This window comes from Pocillopora damicornis, chromosome 11 (genome assembly GCF_964200805.1).
Source record: "Pocillopora damicornis chromosome 11, jaPocDami1.2, whole genome shotgun sequence".
In the NCBI taxonomy this organism is placed as follows: Eukaryota; Metazoa; Cnidaria; class Anthozoa; order Scleractinia; family Pocilloporidae; genus Pocillopora; species Pocillopora damicornis.
In genome coordinates this window covers 6,621,003-6,645,153 of record NC_142680.1, presented here as the reverse complement: position 1 = coordinate 6,645,153, position 24,151 = coordinate 6,621,003, and the positions used below count along the sequence as shown (strand labels likewise).

Below are 24,151 nucleotides of genomic sequence, written 5' to 3'. Positions count from 1 at the left end.
ATATGACACGCGTTCAGACAGTATTTATCCTTTTCAATAGAAACCAATGACTCCGAGTAACATTTCTTTTATAAACTTACCAACCAAAACAAAATTTATTTTGCTGACAAAAATCCCGCTTTTCCCCTCCCTCCTAGAATAAAAAAATTTAATGCTGATTGCGAGGCACACGGAATGTCTGATTTGAATTTCAAATAACTTTTCACTCATGCGATATTCATTTCCGTTGAGTCAGCATCTTCACACGTGGAGCTCAGAACTTTGCTTGGTTGCTTAGTTAACAGTTACTCCCGTTAGGTTAAAGTTTTGGTCAGAAAAATCATTGCGTAACATGTCCCAAACGCTCAGAACGTCTAACAGTTATGTTATATCCCTGCTACCTTGAAAGTTAGATTTCGGTAAGTAATGTTCCTCGAACGTGAGCTACGACTAGCAACGATAAGCCAACTGAGTCGAGGCGTAAAGCGAACGAAGTCTGCTGCTCTTCTTCGAACTCAAGTAAGTTACATAGTCCCATTCTTTCGAATTCGATATAAGTTTGTGTACAATTTGTGAGCTCAGCTCTTTGTTTCGTCCACTTTAAAAAGAAAACTAAGACAGACAGCGCGACACTAATCATTGAGGTTTACTTCAAAGCAAATCGCTGTCAAACTTCAGCTTAATCCCGTCAAACGTTCATCTCTTATCTGACCGATGGTTGTCGTTGCTTATCGGTTACCTGGGTAAATCTGAACATTTAAGCAAGATGATATAAACTGGCTTAAAATCTCTTGATTCTAAGTTAGTTCCAATCTGTCGCTGATTGTGATAACCTTAGAAAAATTGCTTTAAGCTCAAGCTATAAAACTGATCTCTTATTAAGACACTTGTTACAAGGCAATACGTAATGTGTCGATCAATTCGTAGCTTGAACTTTGAACTTTTTCCCCCCTCCCCACCCCAGGCATTCAAACTTTTCCCCTCTCCCCACATCAGACATTTAAACTTTTGAAGATTGGTTCGTTCAAATTCCCGCCCCCGTGGGGAAAATTGCTCTCAAGGGCCCTACCCATGCACAATTTTATTGTTAAAAGATTCTCTGAGTGATCATACAGCGAAAGTTGCTGAATTCAATTATCAAAGCCACGCACAGTCAAACCCGTATTAAGCTGTACCGTGTTAAGCGCTCACCCTGTTTTAAGCGGTCAGTTGTCAAAACCCGAACTTTTTTCCTTTTAAGTATTGTGATTTTTACCTCTATTAAGCGACACAGTCATCGTCTCAACAGGCCTTATGTATTGTCTTTCACTTGTATTTAACGGTCACTTTAAGTGTAACCACTCAAATAAAATTACAATTATTCATCAACGCGGCTTAAACTTGACGCAGAATGTAAAACACGAAAATATATGATCAGTTCATTCAGTAGTCACCTTGAAATATTCTGCAATTGGAAAGAGATTAGATAATTTTTTTTGAAGATGTTATAAACATAGCTCGTCAAAGTAACCGATCATAAATATTGTCGCATTTACTTCACTACCATGTTTTAGAATTTAATAAATGTTTTATCGCTTTTTGAACCCGAGTGGAGAGGGAAAATTAAAAAAAGAGCAACAGAAATGTTAAGCGTTTAATAGCTTATCGTTGATGAATATTTTCACGTAAGCTGCAAACTTTGTGTATTTTTTAAATTCAACAAAGCTTGACCATTCACAGAATCTTTTTTTATTTCAGGGCAACTTGCTTTGGAACTACTTACTCGCTTCGTGCTAAATTTAAACCAGGAGAAAATAATAGGATTTCTCTCGATTTAAACGCAATACTCCGTATTCCTCCGTATTCCTCCGTTTGTCAAGATTTAATTTATCGTAACAAGAGCCGTAGCAATTCTAGCGAGAAGTTCATAAAATATACAACTAGATGCCAACGCAAGTAGAGACTGAATTTCTTACACAAAACGCTAAGCGATCTTTCCATTGAAAGGTGTACTCCAAAAAGTGTCATTCTTTTTCTTTCAGATTTGAACGTGGTGGTGATGTAAGAAGATTCAAGAAATGTATTGATAGAAATAAAGTTTCTCAGACCTTCTCCTTGGATTTACCAGTTATCGAAAGAAATTAAATCTACATCTGTAGAGCGACGTTTGCATTAACATCGTTGAATAAATATATAATTGCGCTTTCAAAAGAGCCTACTGCAATTTCCCAAAAAAGCTAAGTCTTTTGGCGGGAAATTTGTTCAAGGAAAAAAAGGTGTGCGCTTTTGAATGGTGTCTGATGTTGATAAAAAATATACTAAGTCTTTTGGCGGGAAAAAATCTTGCTTTGAGCGATTGATTTTCTCCAACTAAAAGTTCTGTATATTTTTTGTTCTATGCTAGACTCTGTTCAAATCCGCAGAAATTTTTTCCCCTCGGCAACCCTCCATACGCAAAAAAAAGTAAAAGAGATAGCCTATATTTTGACTTGTTACCAGGCCCTTTTAAAAGCGCAATTATTTTTTTTATCATTTGTACAATAATGGAAGACAATAAAATGAAGATACAACTCTTATTTTTAAGTTTTTTTATTATTATTTGATACAACTCTTTATTAATAAGTGTTTACAGCAGTTGATAAGTATAAATTGCATTACAAATAACTAAAAATTTTTAAATGAAAGATTCTAACAAGAAGACCAGGTGAAAAAATAAATATCACTAGATAAGCAGTGTGATAAGTCTGATTAATTCATCGACTGATACGAGATACTACAGTTCTGTTTTGAATAATTTTAAGACAATTTCGGTCATTTCTGAATGAAAAAACTAAATCTTTCTCAATACTAAAAATCTATTTCCCAGCAAAATTCAAGTTTGAATAGCGTCTTTCTCGTTTGCTTTGGCAACAAACTTCTGAATTTGTTTAGCAGCAATCGTCAAATTTCTCCTGGCACGAAGTTGGCTTTGCTTAGTTACAGGTTTTACCTTAAAAATTAATTTCGAACTGTCGTTCCTCTCCGACATGTCCTTCTTGTTAAACGTTTCGATCTTTTTCTGTCTCTCCTTACTTGTGGTCGAATTCAATAAGAGATGTTGAAGGAACTGCAAGGTAACGTAAACAAACTTGTTAAACTATGGACGAAACTAACCTTATTTACAAAATAAATTTATATACTAAGATCAGTCATGTCAGTTATGCACGTATTCTAATTGATTCTCACTTGTGATCTATTGGAGGACAGACGTATAGATGACGTCATCATTAAAACCTTTTTTAATTCTTTATTATATAAAACAAATAGATTCCAAGTTGCCGTGCGTCTGTTCAGTAATAGATTACAGAGGATGTCAAAATGTGGTTTCTTTGTGATTTCTCTATGCCTGTATAAATTCTTGTTCAGAATCAACTCTTTCACTCCCAATGTCTTAGTAGCAAATCTCCTCAATGTCTGCCTTACAATTCTTAGTAAGAATTTAAGAAGTTAGCTTAGGGAATTCGGAACTGGATCGACTAATAATCCCCAATTGATTTTTTTTCTCATCACTTGTCTGCTTGACATTGTATTAGTTTTGTTTGGATAAATTTTGTCTTGGTCACCCATGGAAATGTTGATGGTCTGCTTCAAAGCAGTGTTTTCATACTGCGCGACATGTCCAAGGCCTGAAATCTTCTGCGCGTTACCATAATTTTGGTTACAGCAAATGCAGACGATTCTTTTAATTTCAGCCGATCAGCTCAAGATCGATGCACTTATTCTTCTAATTGATTTGCACATCTTCCTTCAAATTTAGTTTTGACAGTTCAAAGGTTAGCCAAGATATAAACGTTACCTTGCGATTACTTCGAAAACATTATGGGCCGGTTCAGTTGACACGAGATCTAATTCAAACTGTGGTTTTACGCAAGCAGTGGGCTTCAGGAATTTTCTCTGAGAGGATTGATTTAATTGAAAGAATGTCCTTCCACTTTGTTTAAAATAACCGGCCTTATGAATCTGAGATGTGAAAACTTGAAATCTACTGACTTCTGCATTACATCGTTTCTCGTCGATGTAAATCCGTACGAGTGAGAATTGCAAATTTTATTTAATAAAACCAACGCGTTTTAAGATTTGGAAGCTGACCACTTGCCTGGTCGAAATCAGTCTTAACCACAATCGTAAAATGTGCGAATTAAGCCTGCGTTACAACGAGTCGAATTTTTGCACGACACGCCTTCCCCTTTGCAACAATTTCGCGAAGAAACCCGAAAATTTGTAACGGCGACTTGTAAAATTTACTTCAACTTCTTCTGGGAAAAGGTGAACGTCTTAGAGAAATACAACTGAATGTTTGTATATTTTTCACTAGCGCACCAAAAGATTTGTTAACATTCCGATCATTTTTTTGCGTTGGCGTAGTTTGGTGACGAAATGTCACCTAGTGAAAATTAAAAATTCATCATCTATTGTTTTCTTCCATGAAGGAAGGAATGAATGAACTACTCTTTGGATTTGAAAAATTTTAGAAAATATTCCAAGAGTTGTCGCGAAAGCTGCAAAATGCTGAAATATTTCTATTTATGATTTTCTATTTTGGAAAGATTTCCTTATAACCCGCTCTAATCCCAAAGGCAATCTACTGTTTTCGCTTTTGCTCTCTTCATCCAAGAGCTGTTTGTTTAATGAAGTATGGGGCTGTACGCAATACAATTCTAGCTCCTTCTTTTACCTAACGACAGTTCATAAGCTCGAACAATCATAAGTTTTATGGGGTTATGCGAAAATCTTTCCCATCATGCCTTGTGAATACATTACGTCGCCTAGCATCAGACAAATCTTTCTTAACTACTTTCCAATATTTCAACAAGCCCACACAAGCAAACCCGTCGCTTAACAAGATATTCTTGCATGTTTGATCAACATGGATATCGCGCGTATATTATTCCATCGTCTTCTGACACATGTACACGTTATGAGCCTGTTTTAAGAAACATGGAAGTTGTCTGTTACCTTGACACAAGTCTTTGCTTTCATTCCCTTTCTGTCCCTTAATACGCTTCATATACATTTATCTTTAGGATAGAGTATCTGCAAAACGAACGAAAACAACAGTTTAAATTCTCGTGGCGGTAAAAATTTCCGCACAGCCCCATACCATTGTAAAACAAATCTGTTTTCCCAATGGCAATGTATTGTTTTTGTTATTGTTTTCTCTATCCAAGAACTGAACGCATAATGTAGTATGGGGCTGTGCGGAAATTTTAGAGAACAGCACAGAGAACTTGTAATACTGATGGGAGCAACTTCAGAATACCCCGCAACTCATTTACATGTCATTGAATAAGAATAGCGTCTATTGTGTTATGCCTCGATCTTCAAAGCCTCCCGACGCATGTAAATGAGTTGCGGGGTATTCTGAAGTTTAGCCTACTGTCATTGAATAAGAATAGCGTCTATTGTGTTATGCCTCGATCTTCTCGATCTTCAAAGCCTCCCGACGCATGTAAATGAGTTGCGGGGTATTCTGAAGTTTAGCCTATTGATGTTTTCTGCGTTACAACTGTAAAAATCTCAAAGTTTATTCATCAAGAATTTGATCATAATCTACTTCGCAAAGTTTAAATCGGTTTGAATGAACCGCCAAGCGATATGAATGTCTTAATCTAAACCTCTTCTCAGTTTGGCTGGACTGATACAATGAACTGATAAATTTCTCCTTTGAAATTGCAAACGGAGACTTAGAAGCGGCACTGCGTATGGAGAACTAGTTTAAAACTCTACCATCTTTCATTCAAAACTCTCTCAACCTCATAAAACACGCTTTACAAAACCTTCTAAGTTGAAATAATTCTTTCTCTTACCTTGCGTTTCGTTGTAACTTGAAAAACAATCTTTATCGTGAGTTATCAGTCCATGTATGGTTTGCAAGAACAAGCAAAGAGACTCCTTGATCCTTTTAGCTCCGGCATTTGGACGTTAAATTTTCTGAGAAGCGAAGCAGTTCATACCACGAGGAACCGTAAAATGTAAATGAGCTGAATTTACACGTGCAATGAACTTTAGTTTAACTGAAGAAAGATGACCTGAGAACGAGGTTGATGAAAATTTGCATCGCAGGGTTTCCAGAGTTGAGATTGAATTCAGTATGGCTTATTTACGACTGGTATTTCCCACAACTACCCGGTAAATTTTTATGATGGTGTAGATTTCCTGCTAGAGAGAGAAAGAGAGAGAAAGAGAGAGAGGGAAAGAGAAGGAAGCACTCTGATGGAAAATACATGGCCAGAATAGATGGAAGAGAGAGTGAGAGGGCTTTTTTAAGGAACAAAAACAAAAAAAAAGGGACCATTGACGAGCATACATGTAACATTACTGAAAAGATGATGGAAGATTGGCTTTTTTTGCGTTTTTTTTTTCTTTTGTAGCATTTAATAAAAAAAGAAAAAGTGGCAAGCTTTCCTTTATCTATTGGTAAGAGTGTTTGCAATTATGACCAAATCTTTATAGATAGCCGGGTCATATTAGTCTCGTACCCAGATCTTACCGTGTAACTGTAACTGAAATACACAACCGCTTGGCCGTGGAAGGTCTGGGTATGAGACTAGGGTCGTATCACTCGATCAAACTACAGATACAAATTACACTTGCAAAGGCATTTGGGGATGTTAGACGAGATGACAAAAATAGGCTCCAATCCGTACATGTGAGAACTCGCTCTGATGAGCTTTCTCGAAATTATGGAGCCGACATGAGAGGAAAGAAGAATGAAGGAAAAGGGGAACGACAGAGACAAGCTTTAATCAACGCATTATCCTTTGCAACGTTTTAGTGTGATTTGAAAAGCAAGTGTCCCCGTTCATGTCTCTGTGCTGAAAAACAGATTTTGAACAATGACGACACTGTATTTGCCAGTGTAAGATTGTATGAGGTCACTACGCTGGAAGGTGAGAAGTGACTTGTAGTGAGGGTATGATGTGACATAGAAGCGAACGGAGAAGTAAAGTACCATTGAAAAGAAAATTGACACCGTAACGCACTCAAACAGTCACGCAGCAACGAATACAAAAAGTAACGTAAACGTAACCCGAAAAGTAACCAAAAACGTGACTCAAAGTCGCAAAAACAATGAACTATAAAGGGGCAACCGAAATCTTTGAAGAGTAGATTGCTAAAAAAATCGTTTTACGCACTTTATAAATCCAAGACAGAAAAGTAAGCTAACTATGTTCAAAATACAGATTTATTTACATATTCTTCGGATAGCAGTGTACAGTTACAATTAAAAAAAAAAAGGCTGTTGAGTGACAGTTCCGGCTTTTCATTCTTTCCTTCTCGAATGCATTGACTACGTGTCTATTTACAAGGCAAGAACAAAACTCTCATCATCCAAACTCGGAAAAAAAAAGCTAGATAACTGGACAATGTAACACGATTTTCAGTAAAAGAGCCTTCACGCCAAAATCCTACCCAACAGCGACCGGCGGAAGCCTGGAGCCAGAGGGCGGACGGGAATTTATAACGGTCTCCATGTCTTTTATTTGAACTCGCAATTTCCTTATCTCAGTCTTCTGCATATCTATCATTTTTTCCATTTCCACATTTTCCTCGGACAGTTTCCGTTTGTTCTCCATATTCCCGATTTCTTCGTCTTCGGGGAATTGCTGTTGTTTGCGCATGACACCTAATGCGGTTTCCAGGTCGTGGACTTGGGTGCGGGCGATTTTAAGCTCACGCCTTAAGTCGTTGATCTCTTTAATGAGAGTGACGTTCTCCTAATAAGGTAAAAAAAAAAAAATTAAAAAATGACGTTACGATAGGAAGTACGCACAAGATATCTTTGTAAACAAGTTTGCTCAGTATCGATAAGTTATCACCTATCGTTTTGGCAAAAGAGAGTGTTTATGATACTTCAGGTAAAGTGTGATGCATCAAATGTCATGTGATATGTGCAAATACGGTGCCTTATACTTCTACAATTTTATACAATTAATATTTCAAAAACAACAACAACAACAAAAACAACAAAGGAAGGGGGCTTTTTAATGACCTGTCCGTTTCTTTGTTTTGTTAAAAAAAAGAAAAATAAAACGACATCAAATGTTTAAAGAATGCAAACGATGTAACAAATCCGAGATCCAAATAAAGATTTCCGAAAGAGCACCGCAGTCCAGTCGCGGCGCTTTATTTGACGGTAGTACTGGGCATGAGTAAGTCAAACCAGAATATGCGCGAGAGAAGACACGGGCTTCGTTTCTCGAGTGCAATACGTATTCTTGCCATGCGCCTGGAACGTAGTTACCAGCATCTTGAGTGCGATATAAACGCATGTAAAACGCCCAGTAAACTTAAGACAGGCTAGTACACTCAACCAAAACCGCAAGTTCCGTCGCAAATGTTACTTGTATTCTTACCGTGCACCTGATGTGCAGCTAACATTATCTTGAGCGCGAAAAGAAGGTGAGTGAAACGCCTAACGCAAGGCAGGCTCGCACGCTACCCCAATACTGCGTGTTCCATCACGCGTGTGACTTGTGCTTCAGTCATGCGTCTGCCACGCTGCTAACAGCATCTTTAGTGCAAAAGAATGCATGTAGAACGCGCAGGAAACGCAAGACGAGCAGATACACCTCATCAAAACCACGTGCTTCGTAAGCTACATTTCAAACGAACTCCTACGACGTCCAAAAGCTTTTACTTCCTCACCTGCATAATTCTGACATTATCTGCCCTGTGGATTTCAGAATCTTTAGCAAGCTTCTTTCGTAAGGATGCCACACTTCTCTCAAGATGTTCTCGCTGACGCGCATACTCTCTTTGAATGTCCGCATCCACGCCAGCGGAGTCCAGCTATAAAATCGAAAAAAAAAAATGTTAAATTAAAAGATATAGGCGCACTGAAATTTAACAATTTAAATATTCAAAATAGGAGAGCCGGAGGAAAAAAACCTCGGAGCAAGTATGAGAAGCAACAACTGAACCCACATGTGACGCCGGGAATCGAACCCAGGCCACAGCGATTTGCCTGGAGGCGAGCGCTCTCACCACTGTATCATCCTTACTTCCTCATGAAAGATAAACTTTCGTTCAAATAGTGTAAAGATACCCTTTTTCCTACTGAGCCACATTTTATAATTTCAGTCACAGTGATGTACTAATTTTCTTTTTCAAAGACTTAGCATCGATCATAGGTTTTCCCGCGCTTGGTATAAGTTAAATTTATTTTTTTGCCCTTGGTACCAGCGATGGGGCTTTACATCGAGATCTGATTGATTCTATGATTTATTTCAGCTTACTCTCATTGCTCAGAAGACAGATTTGATACCTGTTCGATGTTAGGAGACAAAACAGTAACTAGTTATCCTCACCGATTCATCTTGGACGTATTTTTGATACAAGGACTTGACATTCTCTTTGAGTTTCTTGGGCTCTTGTATAAAACCGACGCAGTTATGAAGGTCAGTCTTAAATCTCTTCACCACAGCTTCAACATCACGCACCTAAAATTGAAAAAAAAAAAAAAACGTAATCAGCCAATACCGATAAGTAAATCAGCAGCTTAATTCTACTCAGCAAGTAACACAATCCAAGTTTAAAACTTTCCCTACCCTTTGCCTCTCCATGTGCATTTCTTTGTCTGTGGCCTTAAGTTTCAGTCTCAGCTCAGTGATGTTCAATTCCAGGCTCGTATTTTGTTTGTGGAACCGTTCAAGCTCGCTCTCCATCTGTTGAAAAGGAAAATGCAAAGCAAGGTTAAATCTCTTCTCTAGCTTTTGGCCGACACTGCAAAAGAGCTTGTTCCGTTTTCGCGGCAAGAATATGTTAAGTATTGTTAAGTACGGTAAAATCTCGAGCTTCTAGCCCACATTTTGCTAAAGATTATGTGGCATGAAGCAATAAGAAGTATTGCTCTCTCCCCTCCTTTGAATGGCAGTCCATCGCAAGGTTATCACCCAATATTTCATCAACTTCCCCATGGAGCGAGAGACTTTGAGCGTAAAGAATCTTGCCTCAGAACACAACACAATGACCCGGTCCGGTCTCGAACCCAGACCCCCACCACCCGGAGTCCAGCGCACTACAACCATGAGGTCACCACGTCTCCCGAAAAAGATTAGTCAACTAGTCATCAAGTATAAATAAACAACAACAATTGTGATGTAGATCGCTATCCTTCACCCTTTCACACCAATAGGTTACAATTATTCCTTTAAAATGTATCAATAAACCGTCGAGGACGTTTTTTTTTTTAATCAAGATACGCAGACGATAACGTAGTTAAAATAAGACTGAGACACAGCACACACAGGGAAAAACGCGCGCCAAAACTCACAACAAGAATACGAGCACGCGCGAGAAGTAAGAGGCAACGCAAGAGCGCCCAGAAATTTCTGCAGGGCGTACTGACATTTCTGCGAGGCGCGCGGGCATTTCTTCAGGGCGCGCGCAACTACGTCAATAATGGTCAACAGCAAGAACTTTTAGTCTGATCGCAGAGTTGTATGCTCGCTAGCTTTCAGCGCGTTTTACGCTGATCTGGATGTCGCTCAGCTGCAATTTTTATGTGTTTCATGGGAATCGTACGGTCAGCCCATTTTTCGTTCACCAATGACCAAAAATACGATAAACACCCGCTGCAGGTTGGTAACGGAATGACATTTTTACTTGTAACGGTCGCTTACCTCTTGAATTTGTTCTTTCATAGCTTTTATGTCATTTTCTCTCGGTTCTATTTGTTTCTTCAGCTCCTTGATTTTATAATCCAAGACAAATTTGAACTTTTCAAGCTCTTGATTCTTCTTCTTTAAGTCGTAGATACGTTTTTCCTGGAAAGAAGGTCGAAGTTCATTCAGAGGTGCGATTTTAGACTCTTTAAAAACCGTTAAATTGATTAAATCGGTCAGTCAGTCGGTCGGTCCGTAAGTCAGTCAGTCTGTCTGTCTTTCTGTAGGTCCTCAGCCTGTCTATGTCTCTGTCTGTCTTTCAGTCGGTCTTCAGCCTGTCTATCTCTATGTCTTTTGATAATTTTACTTTTTGTTGCGCCTGTCTCGTTGGTTATGTGCACGCTTGGTCTGATTGATTTGTCTGTTTTGTCTACCTCCCTGACTGCCTCAGTGTGTCTATCTGCTGTACAACTTTCTGTTAGTCCTGACCTACTGTCTAGCATACTGATTGTCTGCCTATTTCTCTGTTTGTGTGTCTACCTTTCTTTTTGTCTGTCTGTCTGTCTGTCTCATAGGCAAATAAAAAGTCATTTAACGGATCAGTCACGAGTTATTCAGCTATCGGCAGGGGATCATGTTGTTAGTCGGTAAGTTGGTCCCCCTGACGGTTGATAAGCCTGCCGTCACCTGTCGGTATCTCAGTCAGTCAGCTAGACTAGTAAATCAATCAGACAACCTACCAATCCATCGATGGATCAATTGGTTAATAAATCGATGTGTCGGTGTGTCATTTAGTCATTTAGCCGGTCAGACAGACAATCCGTAAATCAACCAATCAAAGGTTTCTTCAATGCATTATCTACAAAAATAAACAAAAAACCTTCACCCAACCTTGTCCTGAATGGTTTCGTCTCGTTCCTGGATTTCCTTCTTCAGCCCATAGATGTCCTTCTCCAGAGACTTTATCACTCCTTGTAGTTTGTTATTCTCGTTTTGTTGGCGTTGGATTTCAGCTTTGTAATCGTCAATTTCTTTTTGTAGACTCGTAAACTACACCGAAAAAAAGGGGTGAAGAACAGTGTTAAGTACAAATAAGGTAGCTTGAGAAGGTGACATCGACAACGACAACCTTAGCTAGCAACCAGACCCTCATCATTAGCGCTGCAGGATGCGCGATTTTTCCATCGGCGGGAAGGTTGGAGACGAGCTGGGGAGAGGTTTGTCGGATGTCTGGCACTGATGATCAGTGCTAGCATTTGCAGACGTGTCGGAGGCTTGCGCCGCTCAAGATCTCATATTTTCCCGAGTGCAAAGAAATACTGGTACCGAAGTGCTAACGATGAGAGCCTTCAGTTTCCGTCATTTCTCTCCAGAACTTTTTTTTAAACATGTTAACTGGAAGATGACAGCGTGATGACGTTTTCTAACATCAAAACTTAATTACGAAAATGATACACATTCTTTTAATTCCGCGATGACCAAGAAGCTGCTAAAAACCCAAAAATTACTACAATGGAGGACTACTAATCAGATCTTGGGAGTTAACCCTTTACACCCTAACATCAGTAAGCATATTCTCCATACCGTTCTACATACATTTCCTAAGCTACTGACAAGGAGAATTTGATTAACGATCAAGAGCTTCTTTAGTTGGTGATCATTTCCTTTACTCTCATGACCTTGGTGGGTGATTTAGGGGTGATATTGTAAGGAGAAATTAAATGCTGGTCACTCTTAAGGGTCAAGGGATTAAAAAGCCAAACCGATGTTACCTTTTTCCTCATAATCCCTGTCTCGCCTTTCAGTCTCAGATTTGCTTCTTTCTCCTCCCTCAGCCTTCGTTCGTACTTGTTTTTTATATCCAAGATTTCTCGGTCTGCATCCTCTTCAATTTGTTTCTTCGTTTCTTCGTACTCTCGTAACTGCTGCCGTGATTCATCTTGTGACTGTAATAAATATCAGCAACAATGGTAAGAACGGATTTAAACCAAACTTTGCATAAAAATATTTAGTGATAGTACACATCAAAACGTCTAATAAGATATACACCCGATGGAGAGCGCAGTACGTTTTCCTGACACTTATCCACTGGATAGCAATTTAACCACTGGATAACATTGTGCCTCCTTGGAACAACCGTCGCGTTTCCTTTGCTTTTTTATGATCAACTTAAAAATGTATCTCAAGACTTCTTACACGTATACACATCACAGTTTTTAATTTAACTTAAACTAATCTTTGACTTCCGAACGAAACAAGATGATACTTTCTAAAGAAAGAACAACGAAAACCAGAGAAAGATTCTTAAGTTTTATTATCTGTAGAAGTCTTGTCATTCTCCCGCGGCTTTAACCAAACTTCTGAGAATAGTAAGTTGAGTAAAGACGATTGTTTTATGAAATCATATCTCTCAGGTGGACGGGATGGTGTAGTTTTTTTTACGCTGTATTTGGGAAGGGGAAGGGGGTTGTACTTTAAGGGAGAGGCGAGGAAAATTATGTTTGTTTGAAGTCGCCCAATTATCATCTGTTTTACAGATACACAAAACTATAGCCGCGCGGGAGCGCAATGTTGTTTATTTCTTCTGTTAAGCGGGAAGATTTCATTCACAGGGTGGGATGGTTAAGAATTTGTATTATATGGGATGAATGAGTTCTATTCTGGTGTATGTATTTAAGTAGCCCTGTTTACCTGTTCTAGCTGCGCACTTTTCTCTGTCAGTTTATTCTCATAATACTCCGTCAGTTCTTCCAACGCTTGTTCTTTGGATTCCTCCATTTCCGTCAACTGTCGTTCATAATCCTCCTGCATCTTCTGGCTCTTGGCCTGAAGCTCTTGATATTTCTCATATTCTGACATAAGCTTCTGGTTGTTCGCCGACTCCAGATCTTGCAATTCCTTGCCATGCTTTTCCGAGAAGTCAGCTATCTCTTCTTCGTGTTTCGCTTCTTCTTTGTCCTTGTCGGTCTTAAGAACTTGGTTTTTAGTTTTCAAAGATTCCATCTCCTGTATAAACTTCTCCGTGAGTTCTTTGATTTTCTCATTGTAGTTCATGTCTTTGAGACGAAGCTGGTACTCGTTTTCCATTTTGAGCTCCTCCACACGTGTTTTAAGCTCAGCCATCATGGAATTCTAAGTTAAGAGAACGATAAAAGGTTTGCTGTTGATGAAAAACCATACACGAAAAAGTGCAACTTATACTATCTATCTTTCTACGGACAGTTTTCAACTTCAACCGGGGGCGTTGGATAGAGCTTCCAATACTCGAGTGCATGCCAGGTTGAAAAAAAGGAGGGGGGCGAGGGGGAGGGGGAAAACAGGCACTGTAAAGCCACAATACCCACGCCCTTGAAAGAAAATCTTAGGATGGAATCTTAAATTGCATATTACTACCTTGTAATAGGTTGAGAAACATTGAGCGACCTATGCGACCAGTGAGTCATCAACATGCTCAAACACAAACGCACATCAAAAAATTATAGTTTATATTCTCTTGCACAGCTCTATTGACAAGGATTGAAGACGACGACCTTGAATTCTGAAGGCTAAATTTTTAGACTTTATAGATTTTTCATAGACGCTGACCTTTTCTTCCAAGTCAGATTTGGTGATAAGGATCTCCTCTGCATATCCCACTTCCTTATCTCGTTTCATTCCTCTGCCTTCCTTATCAACAGCTTTAAAGATGAACAAACAAGCGTCCTCGGATACTGTGAACAGGTATTGATCGTCATAAGACATGCGCATCTGACGAAAAAGAAAAACAAAAGAGTGAGTAATTTGTAAAATAAGCCTACGACGCGCAGTCGAATTTCAAACCTTTTTGATATTCTACGGTTACCTTAGTGATTGCCCCAGAGTGCACTTGGTGTTCCTGCCATTCCCCAGGAACGGTCAGCGGAAATTTCATCGCGCGCAGAGTCCCTGAACTGGTTCCAGCGAAGAGCATTCGACCGGAACGTGACATCACACACTGGGTTAGAACAATGTCATTAGCAGGAACTTCACGGAGAATCTGTTAGATAGAAAAAAAAAAAAGATAAACGCATTAAGACCATTTGTTTCTATGCATGTTCATGAACAGTTGACCAGACAACTTCGAGAGGGAGAACGAACTTTACAAACAAGCACGATCATTCTTGGTATGGAAACCAGTATTTTGTTCTACAGACATGAAATGATGTATAATGTATTATAAAATGTTCAGAGAAATGCGCGCGCCGTGATTGCTCAGAACGAGTCCATTATATTTCCATAAAGCACGCGCCTTACGTCACACGAGTGCACTGTTGAGATATAATGCACGCAGCCTATGTCATCAGAACGAGCGCGCGCAAACACTCGAGAAGTGCGAGAACGGCTCGTGCTTCTCTGCACTTCTCTCGTGTTCTTAAAAATTCCCGCGTGCTTACATAACTCAACAATGCACTCGGCGCGTTTTTTATTTCTTTAGTACATTCAGGGAGAAGATTATCTCTGTCTTCCGTACTATCCCCCCCTTAAAGATTAACTGGCTAATTACCAGCTTGTTTCCTTTACTTCAGTCTGTGATTGGTCTAAAAAATTCGCGCTGCGCTCTCTACCAATCAGGCGCTAAACTAAAACCAATTGCGTGTTGGCCTCTCGTGTTTTTCCACGCTTCAGGTAGTTTGCTGTGATATTTGCTTCGCTCTAATTGGCCAGTATGATTTTGACTACGAGCACTCGCGCGACTGACTTCGCCGAAAAGGAGTGACTTGAATATGAAAGCGATCTTTGCAGTAATTAACACTACTTGAACAGTAGTGAAAATAAGGCCTGAAAATAATTCAGGCCTGTACGGGATTTGAACCCATGACCTCTACGATGCTGGTGCAGCGCTCTGCCAACTGAGCTAACAAGCCAACAGGGAGCTGTTCATTAAGTTGGTTTCAAATAAACCCGTGAAAAGGTGAATAAACGACTGTGAATGTTTTTAAGTCATATATTTGAACTGTAGATAAAGGCGTGAATATGAAAGGAGGGACTGGTCGTAATCCGATTGGAATTTCGACACTCAATGTAAACGCTTTTTCTGGTCATTACACAATGTATATACTTAAAATCCTACCTGTGAGTCACAAATTTCCTTGAGAGTCCTGTCAGAGCCCACAGCAAAAGTTGTCCTGCTGTCTGGGGACACAGAAACACCGGTGTAGCTACAGGATTTGAGAACACTCTCTCCTTCACGCTTGTAACTGGTTACATTCCACTCATACACGGCACCATCCATACCACATGAAATGATTTTACTGTCATCCTGGCTCCAAATCACTTGACGAACCTTAAAAAAAAAATGTAACAGCCCTTACGTTTAAAAGGATAATAACCATTTGAAACAAACGTTGGATGAGGTAAGGAAGAAACTTGAGTCAACACCGAGGGAATTCGAGCCTTGGACCTTCCGAGAACAGCGGTCAAATGTCTGCGCATGTGCACACATTGCAGAGGTTAGCAGGCGTGGTTTCAGGCCATAAGGACCAAGTTGTGTCATAGGAGTTAGAGACAACCACACAAACCAATAACTCAAGGTGTTTTAAAAATTAAATAAATTTCCTGATATGGCCCAAAAAAAAAACTGTAAATGAACAGGATACCAGCAATAAAATAAGTTTTATGTTCCTGTTTCTTTGTCGACTCCTATGAATTCTTCATATATCTTGCGTGACAGCGGTTGTTTGTTGTGTTTTTCTTAAAAATTTTGCCTGGGAAATTTGCGCGGCCGTTCACAATTGATTCACTCGCGCATGCTCGATGTTTAACCGATGTGTTAGACCTTCACCTTTACTAGTTGGATGACCTACCAACTGAGTTACAGAGAAATCATTACTGAGCAAGGTCATGCTTGTTTCAAAATGTTAAAACTGTTCCGCTCATTTTTAAGTTCAGCCATGTCAACAGCGTCCAGTGCGAAGTTAGAGTCTCCTCAATAATTCTACATATCAATCAGTTCATACATAACAATGATATCACTTGTCGGAAGCAATCCACAGTACCGCTCAGAAATATTTTGACTGTGCATACGCACAGACGCAGGTCTGTAGAATGGGTAGGAAAGGCGAGCTTAAAAATATTTAAGTTCTTACCCCTTATTCCAAATCATTCCTTTTTTTAGGTTTCTAGATCCAATAATGTCATCACTTATACACAGGGGGAAAAACATAAAATAAGACTTTCTCTTATAATGAGTAAACGCAAATTTAAGTTACCTTGCCATTGTGTCCTTTCAAATTGCCAACATTCTCAAAGGTTGTGGAGGAGTACAGCTGAATCACATTACCATGCACAGCAGCAAAGAGATGACCACCATTACTGAAGGAACACTGAAGAAAAATTATCCCAAACCTCAATAACGCAGTAAAACAGTTTTGGTTCTAAAGTGGAAAGGCTACTCGAAAAAAAACAATTCAACAAGGGAAGAACTTTGTCTAGAGTTACTCATATAAATTACCAGGGAAGGGAAATGGTCTGTTCATAGAAAAACAAGGTAAAACAAATTTTTTCGTCACCTGAACAGGTCTTTGGACAGTACAAGAGATAAGCTATGGTATGAATGCCTCAGAAACCACTTTATGATTTGCATTGGTCATGCAGGAGTATCAACCCTTTAACTGCCAAGATCTAGAAGTTAATTATTCCCCTTTAGCTGCTACACATTTCTTTCCTTGAAAATTAGTTTCGAAAATTTGGTGCTTGATCAAGATAACAACTTCTACCTAATAAGTTTGAGTATTCTCATTGCCAGTTTGCTGAATAATGTATGAATATCATGGGGAAAGAAGTCACATGTCAATTACTTCTTTTAAAGACCTCCGAAGTCTCTGAATCGTTTTCCTTTCAGGAATTAAAAGTCTTTTAAGTCAATTAAAATTGCTAATGAAACTTCATCTTACCATCTTTGCTCATATAGGTCTCACAATGTTAAGGCGCTGTTCCTAATACTTGCCACTGTGTGATTACGACGATTTTCAGTTGAGTGAGGCGAGACAGAACCTTAGCGAACATATTTTGACGTTAAAATCGTGCCTTTGTCACGGGCAACTACAGTAGCCTCGTTTCCAGTGGTAACGAGTTGTTTGACCTATTTTGGCGGGCTTTCAGGTTTGATGGTTGGTGACACACGGCTCTTGAAATTTGGTTATCACTAGAAACAAGAAAGGTCGCCCGTGACAACACCGTACTTTATCTGTAACAATCCCGCCACGAAACTTTTCCCGTGCCTCACTCAACTGATAATTGTAATAAATGGATCATTCAACAAAAGATATTATGGCCATAATTCTGTTTGTAAACTGTTCTTCCCCTCAGAACTCCCTCTCTGCATCTTAATAAACATACTGACCTCTCTACAGCCTCTGATGGTAAATTCTTTAAAAGATCTGATATCATCAATCAACAGGTTCATAAGTCGCAGCTTGTCACTGAATCCCACCAAGATGTACAGTCCAGAGGGGTGGAGGGCTATGCTGTAGCACTCTTCCTGGAATTCCTTATATTGCTCCAATGAACTGCAAGATGAAAATTGAAACTAAGTACAAAATCCCTATTATTATTAATTTGTTAGGCGATATGGCGCATTTTGCGGGCTAAAATGGTGGCGAGGGAGCATGACCACAACACCGGACACAAGCCACTCTGGAACGAAGTAAAGTTTATTGATCGTGACCCTTATTACTACACGCGCAGGGTCAAAGAGGCAATTCATATAAGACTTCACCCTAACAACATCAACAGGGATAGTGGAATAGAAATTCCAGAAGCATGGATACCCACGATCAAAAAGCACAACAACAGGAGAGCCGTGCGGCAGCGGACCGCCGAGGGAGCAAATCACTGAGTGAACAGCAAGGATCCAAATGCACCAATCAGAGCTGTTGAAAAAACAACTAATCACAGCATAGTATCATGCTTTATAAGATCACGTATGACCAGTCGACCTCATCGCCTGAAGAAGACTAACAGTATGCAGTCGAAACGTCGCGATCCAAAAAACTTAGCTTTTATAAACTTTATTGTTTTAACTACATTGTGAAAGGCTGTAAAGACCACTGATTGCATTTAACTTTACATTTATTTAAGTTATCCATATACCTTGGTTTGATTGAGCTTTGAATAAATCAAAGGTCTATCTTTGATTAGAGGAGAGAGTATAGAATCTGACAATCTTTAACTTGATTATGACAACATGTATGACAACAAACAGCAAAGGAAAGCCTAAAAAATATGACCATCAAATACTTAAAGAATTGAAAACTCACCAAACTTCATAATTCCATATTCTCACAGATCTGTCCAAACCACAAGTAGCTATCAGTGGTTTTCGTATACAAACATCCATACCAGTGATAACACCACGATGGAATGCCTGTGACAACAGCTCAAATGTGGCAATATCACCCTACAGAGTACATTTTTGAGAAATCAAGATACATGTATGCAAGCATAAAAGGCACATTGAGAGAATATTAAATTACAAGGTCAAATTACATTTTGATAAAAAAATGATGCAGCCCTGAACATGCAGAAAGTTCGTTTTCTGACAGCAAATTGATTTCATTCCAAAAAAAAAAGCATACACCAGTGCAGAAAATAATATACAGCACAAGTCTGATGCAAGAGGGAGTATTTAGTTTGGTTTATGCCAAAGTCTTGATGTTTCTCAAGACAACAAGCTCAAGAGATTACAAAACTATAATAACTATTGAGTGATGTACGGCCATGTGTTCACTAATCAATCAGTGGGACATTCAAACTTAGGGATAGGAAGGACATACTTTTGATGATTATCACCAAAATATATTTTGTGATTTAGTGAGTGTTTCAATCATTACACATGTAGTTGTAAGTAATTTTAAGTTGCAGTTATGTAACTATTGATTAATTCAAAGCCTCGACATACCCCTCTCCTTAGGGCAACCCTCTGGGCATTTAAACCTTTCAAGGTTGGTTTGTTCAAATTTGTGTTTAAATTCCCCACGCAAATGTCGGATTTGAACATCAATTTTTTTGTAACAGGCAAGGTAAGCAACCATGACTTTCTTGTAGACCTTTTCTTTTAAGACACCTGCTTAAGGAGGTGAACTTTTTACCTAAAAACACATCCATATAAAAAGATAAAACATATTTATCTGCTTGACAGTTCCAGTCCAAATATCCCACCCCACCCAGGTGAGGTTAAAATCCCCCCACTCAAATGCCCATGGGTTGCCAGGAGGGATGTGTTAGCTTTGAACTGACTAGTGAATTATGATGTGCCTGTTTTTGTAATATTAAATAAAAGTGACTGAAGTTTGTTGTGTACGTGCATATCTCAAAGGAAAATATCCAATGACATATACTAACAATTACAGTTATTTTTCTGGCCGCTTTTTTGCCTCTCTTTCCTTTCTGTAAGTAAATAAAGCAATACCATGTTATAAACTTATTGATTTTATATCTTTAAAAGAAACTTTATTCAATTAACAATATTTATGATGTTTAACCCTTCCACTCCAAAGATTTAAATAAAATTTTTCCACACAATCTGAATTTCAAGTTACATTGAACAATAATATTGTTCATTGTAACTCTAAATCCATAGGACTAAAGTAATAAGATCAACCAGGGTATGTTATGTCCTGGTTGATCTCTCTCTTTACTCTCATCAACCTTCTGCTTAAGAATGTAATTATATTGCAGGAAGAGAAATCATTTTTTGGTTACTCCTTGGAGTGAAAGGTATCAACATGAAGGAATTTAATCACAAATCTGATCTTCACATTTAATATCTTAAAGCTAATTGAGGTTAAATTATGTACTTACATACTTGAGTGGAAAAGAACTTTAGAATTAGGTTACAAGGAAAAGTTTACACAGATGTTGACCTTTAATATTTTAGCCTACCAGTACTTAGATGATCACTTTTATAAATTAATTTGCTTTTGATTTAAAATTATATTATTCAAAATTAATTTAACTTTATTTTATTCTATAACTTTTTCATGAAAATAAGAGGGCTTTTAATTTTATTTGTAGAATGATGTTAATTATTTTGATTTTAAAATTTACATCCTAAACAGTTTGAGGAGTATCAGATTGAAATCTGAAGATTTGTTTCATGCTCATGACAAGACAAAAGACATTTTCTCTATTATGAACAGTTGTTTCCATTTGCCCTTTTTTTCTTTACCTTGCCAAGATCAGCAGTGGACATGGTGATACAGTACAGCTGACTTGTCTTGGTGCTGCAGACAAGAGTTTCCTCTGATGGGCTCACAGTAAGATTGACAATCTCTTGATTCTCTAATAGTTGTGGATCTGGACTCTGCGTGTCGACAGGAATCTTAATCTCTCTGGCCTTCTTGTAGAAGTCTTTTTCCTCAGTTTTCTCAAAGAGGTGTACTATCCCTGCCCCCCCTGAACAGATGAAGCCTTTCGAAAATGCAATAATGCATGTGACTTGTGGGGGAGCATCCTGGCTTACACCACTTTCAGGTACACTGGCCATACTTTGCCTGAAAAAATATCATTAAAATGAATTAGAAGGTTTATTCTTGAAGTTGGCCAAAAAAGGTCAAGTGGGCCCCCTTCTTGAATTCAAGGGGGTCTCAGCCTTGCAAGCCATTGAAAATATTTATACAGTTTAGTCAAATAACTGTAAATATATGAAAATCATATAATTATGTAAACTGCAGATGAAGAAATGAATATGGAAGCATAAGTAGTGTTCATTGCTGCAAATGATCTCTTCCACATTCATAGTTAAGTCAGTGAGTTAACAAAGAGGAAAAGGGTGTTTGAGACAGTAAGAGGCTATAAAGCTTTATGTAAATCTTTTTGTCAATTATGTGTTCAAATAATTTATCTAAATATAAAAATAGTACTTTCTAATAGTTGTATGTTTAGGCTGCATTTCTTGTTAATGGTGGAAATCCCATAAAGTACCGCTTTAAAGTAAATCCTGATATTTGTTGGGTGGAAAACGCAATGGCATTACAATAAAGACAGTAGAGTCTGGGTCAAGAAGTCTTGGGCAAAGATACTTTCATCTCACAGTACCACACTCCACTCAGTGGTCTAAAAGGGTTACAAGAACTGTCAGTTCTGAGCCCAAGAAAACAACACAATGACAACATCCAGGGTTCAAACCTTGACCCTTTTGCTTTTTTGCACTCTTTTGACATCAGTAACTGATTCATACCTTGTGGGAGCAGAAGCATTTGCCCCACCTCCACCAACATGAAATTCACTCTTCAGTTCTCCTGATTCAAACAACAGAAGTCTTCCACTATCTGTCCCAGCTATAATTCTTTCATCTGACACCCATGCCTGGCAGAGGAAGTTTTGTGGCTCCATTTTCTGGAAAGCAAACTGTTTAAGATTACCCTCACTGTAACGAAACAACTTGAAGATTCCATTCCCTACCACACATAGCTGAGTGTTATCCTGAGGATTAAATGTCACCTAAAAAAGAAAAAAAAAAACAGCAAAAGTGAAATTACAAGGGTTTTCAATACAAATAGTTCAAAACCACCCGAAGGAAGATTTTATTATAAATTAACCCTTTACACCCTAACATCAATATGCAAGTTCTCCTTACTGTTCCATAAGCACTCCCTATCATCATCGTACATACAGGGACAATTTGTCCAACAACCAAGCGCTTCTTATGTTTGTGACCATTTTTGTTACAGGATGATGCCATTGGGAGAAATTAGATGCTTATTGCTCTTTGGTGTTTAAGGGTAAATTCCCCACAAATGTGGGGCTTAAAGTATGAAACAAAAAAACAAAAAAAAAAAACAATAAACAGAATTTCCTCATTGGGCTACATCAAGTTGGTCATTTGAAATACATAAAGATCTTCTTCATCCCTAATCATCCACAGCTGCAGTTCTTGGTTAATTATGTAAGTCCCAAGATCTAATCAGTATTTCTCCCAACTGACTGCTGAACAGATCCTTGTGAATAAGACAGGAGAATTTTGTGTTATAACCACACAACACCCTCTTGCTGATAAGCTTGAATATTCTCTTAACTTTTTTGTATTAGGGAACATATTGGAATTAAAGGGAGAAGCTACAACTTAATCAATTCTGGGGATAACAGGGTTAAACTCATTTTGGTGATTTTTAATAGCGTAACTTTGTACACAGTAGAAAATCACTGAAAATATTGTAGTTCCTTGACGGACTAAAATCATGCCCTCAATAAAGAATACTTAAAATATTCAATATTCTAACAATTAGCCACTTGGAAATTTAGAGAAAAGAGTCATTTATACACCTTCACTGGGTTCATTTAGGACACAAGTGTTACACAAGGTTCAACCAATTTTTTTACCTAATTTTATGCGCATGTATGTGGAAAAATGTACAGTACAATGAAAATACTGAAAGCATGTTCTCCTGGTTGATATCTATCTATAAATAATTACCTTCAAGTAAGATACTTCCTCAACTAATAACACTGTGATAAATACATACAGTGAGATCGTTCGTAAGAATTTTATACACCAGAACTCGTGCAATTGTCAACTTAAAGTAAGGTGTCTGTTTACTTTTTAGTATTTAATTCATTTCCACCCAAACAATCAAACTGGTTTGATTATCCCTACTCCTTTCCCTCGTTTTCAGACAGCAATAATTGTGTGACAGAGATGAAGGGGAAAGAGAGAACATTTTGACAGGATTTAAGTATTGTCGCAAATATGCAAGTTCTAAATCTCGATATTTGTCTCAAAAAGCTTTGACGGGAGTGCAGTTTTCCTTTCCGCTCAATCAGAAGAAAGATAGATATTACATTTTAAAAGAGAATTCCAGTACTATTTATTTACCTGATAAACAGGTGAGTTCATCTGATTGGTAGATTTTGTAACAGCCATCACTTTCGCCTTCTCCCAGGTCCAATAAAGCAAAGTCCAGTCGGGTCTTCCTCCTTGAGACACAAGATATTTAGAATCTGGCGAGAAAGCCAAGCTGACAAACTCGTTAGATTGAACCTCTGTAGAACTGAGCACTTTCTTCTTTCTCAACGTGTTCAGATCGTAAATAGTTATGGTAGCTTTCTCCCCTTTCTCCGCGATGGCGACGTACCTTCGATTTGGACTAACAGCCATGGATGTCATTCCAGCGCTTTTATCTGTTCCAGGTATGAACCGTTGTGATTTCTGGTCAATGTTGAACAAAATGCAGTTCGATCCAGACGGGTAAATGATCGTTTGTTCATCCAGATAGCAAATATTATCAGCAACATCGGCCTTGAGGCCAAAACAATGTCGCGGGGTAGCTACCGCGATCGACATTGTTGATGTGAGATTTAAGTTATGCCCGCAATTGAACCAAATAAATCCAAATCAAGCTTCTGCAGCGCTTTAAAAAAAATTTGGAAGCTTCGATGACACTTGAAAGGCGACTCCAGATATCTTTAAAAAGAATGAAAATGCTGTAGTAAACAGCCCACAATACAGAACACGGTTTCTTGTGGAGTTTGCTTCGTTGCCAAGGACATTTGATAAAAGGCGCGGATACCAAGTCCCCCGTGATACCGCT

General features: G+C 38.5%; 1 protein-coding gene, 1 long non-coding RNA gene and 1 other non-coding gene across 3 annotated transcripts; all 3 read right to left on the bottom strand.

The window, feature by feature from the left end:
• Positions 1-2,544: 2,544 nt before the first annotated feature.
• LOC149037233 (uncharacterized) lies at positions 2,545-5,942 on the bottom strand. Its single transcript, XR_016180923.1, has 3 exons — positions 5,805-5,942; positions 4,954-5,031; positions 2,545-3,064 (listed from the first exon to the last, which is right to left on the bottom strand). It is a non-coding gene; the product is annotated as an uncharacterized LOC149037233 (long non-coding RNA).
• Positions 5,943-7,165: 1,223 nt separating this feature from the next.
• LOC113670435 (cilia- and flagella-associated protein 57) lies at positions 7,166-24,115 on the bottom strand. The gene is made up of 17 exons (XM_089186827.1): positions 23,437-24,115; positions 21,802-22,064; positions 20,791-21,115; positions 18,881-19,020; positions 17,965-18,130; positions 16,832-16,945; positions 15,694-15,906; positions 14,446-14,619; positions 14,190-14,351; positions 13,296-13,736; positions 12,377-12,550; positions 11,496-11,654; positions 10,623-10,766; positions 9,549-9,665; positions 9,309-9,440; positions 8,647-8,790; positions 7,166-7,715 (listed from the first exon to the last, which is right to left on the bottom strand). Exons 1-17 carry the CDS (start codon positions 23,902-23,904, stop codon positions 7,407-7,409), a joined length of 3,645 nt encoding a protein of 1,214 aa, XP_089042953.1. The 5' UTR covers positions 23,905-24,115; the 3' UTR covers positions 7,166-7,406.
• On the bottom strand, positions 15,415-15,487 carry Trnaa-agc (transfer RNA alanine (anticodon AGC)). The gene has a single exon. It is a non-coding gene; the product is annotated as a tRNA-Ala (tRNA).
• Positions 24,116-24,151: the final 36 nt, after the last annotated feature.

Excerpts from the sequence above, each read along its gene's own strand:
- LOC113670435 (XM_089186827.1), bottom strand. The coding sequence starts at position 23,904 with ATGTCGATCGCGGTAGCTACCCCGCGACATTGTTTTGGCCTCAAGGCC. Across the intron at positions 22,065-23,436 it reads TGAACTCACCTGTTTATCAG|GTGACATTTAATCCTCAGGA; the intron begins GTAAATAAATAG and ends TTTCTTTTTTAG. Across the intron at positions 10,767-11,495 it reads ACGAAACCATTCAGGACAAG|GAAAAACGTATCTACGACTT; the intron begins GTTGGGTGAAGG and ends CCTTCTTTCCAG.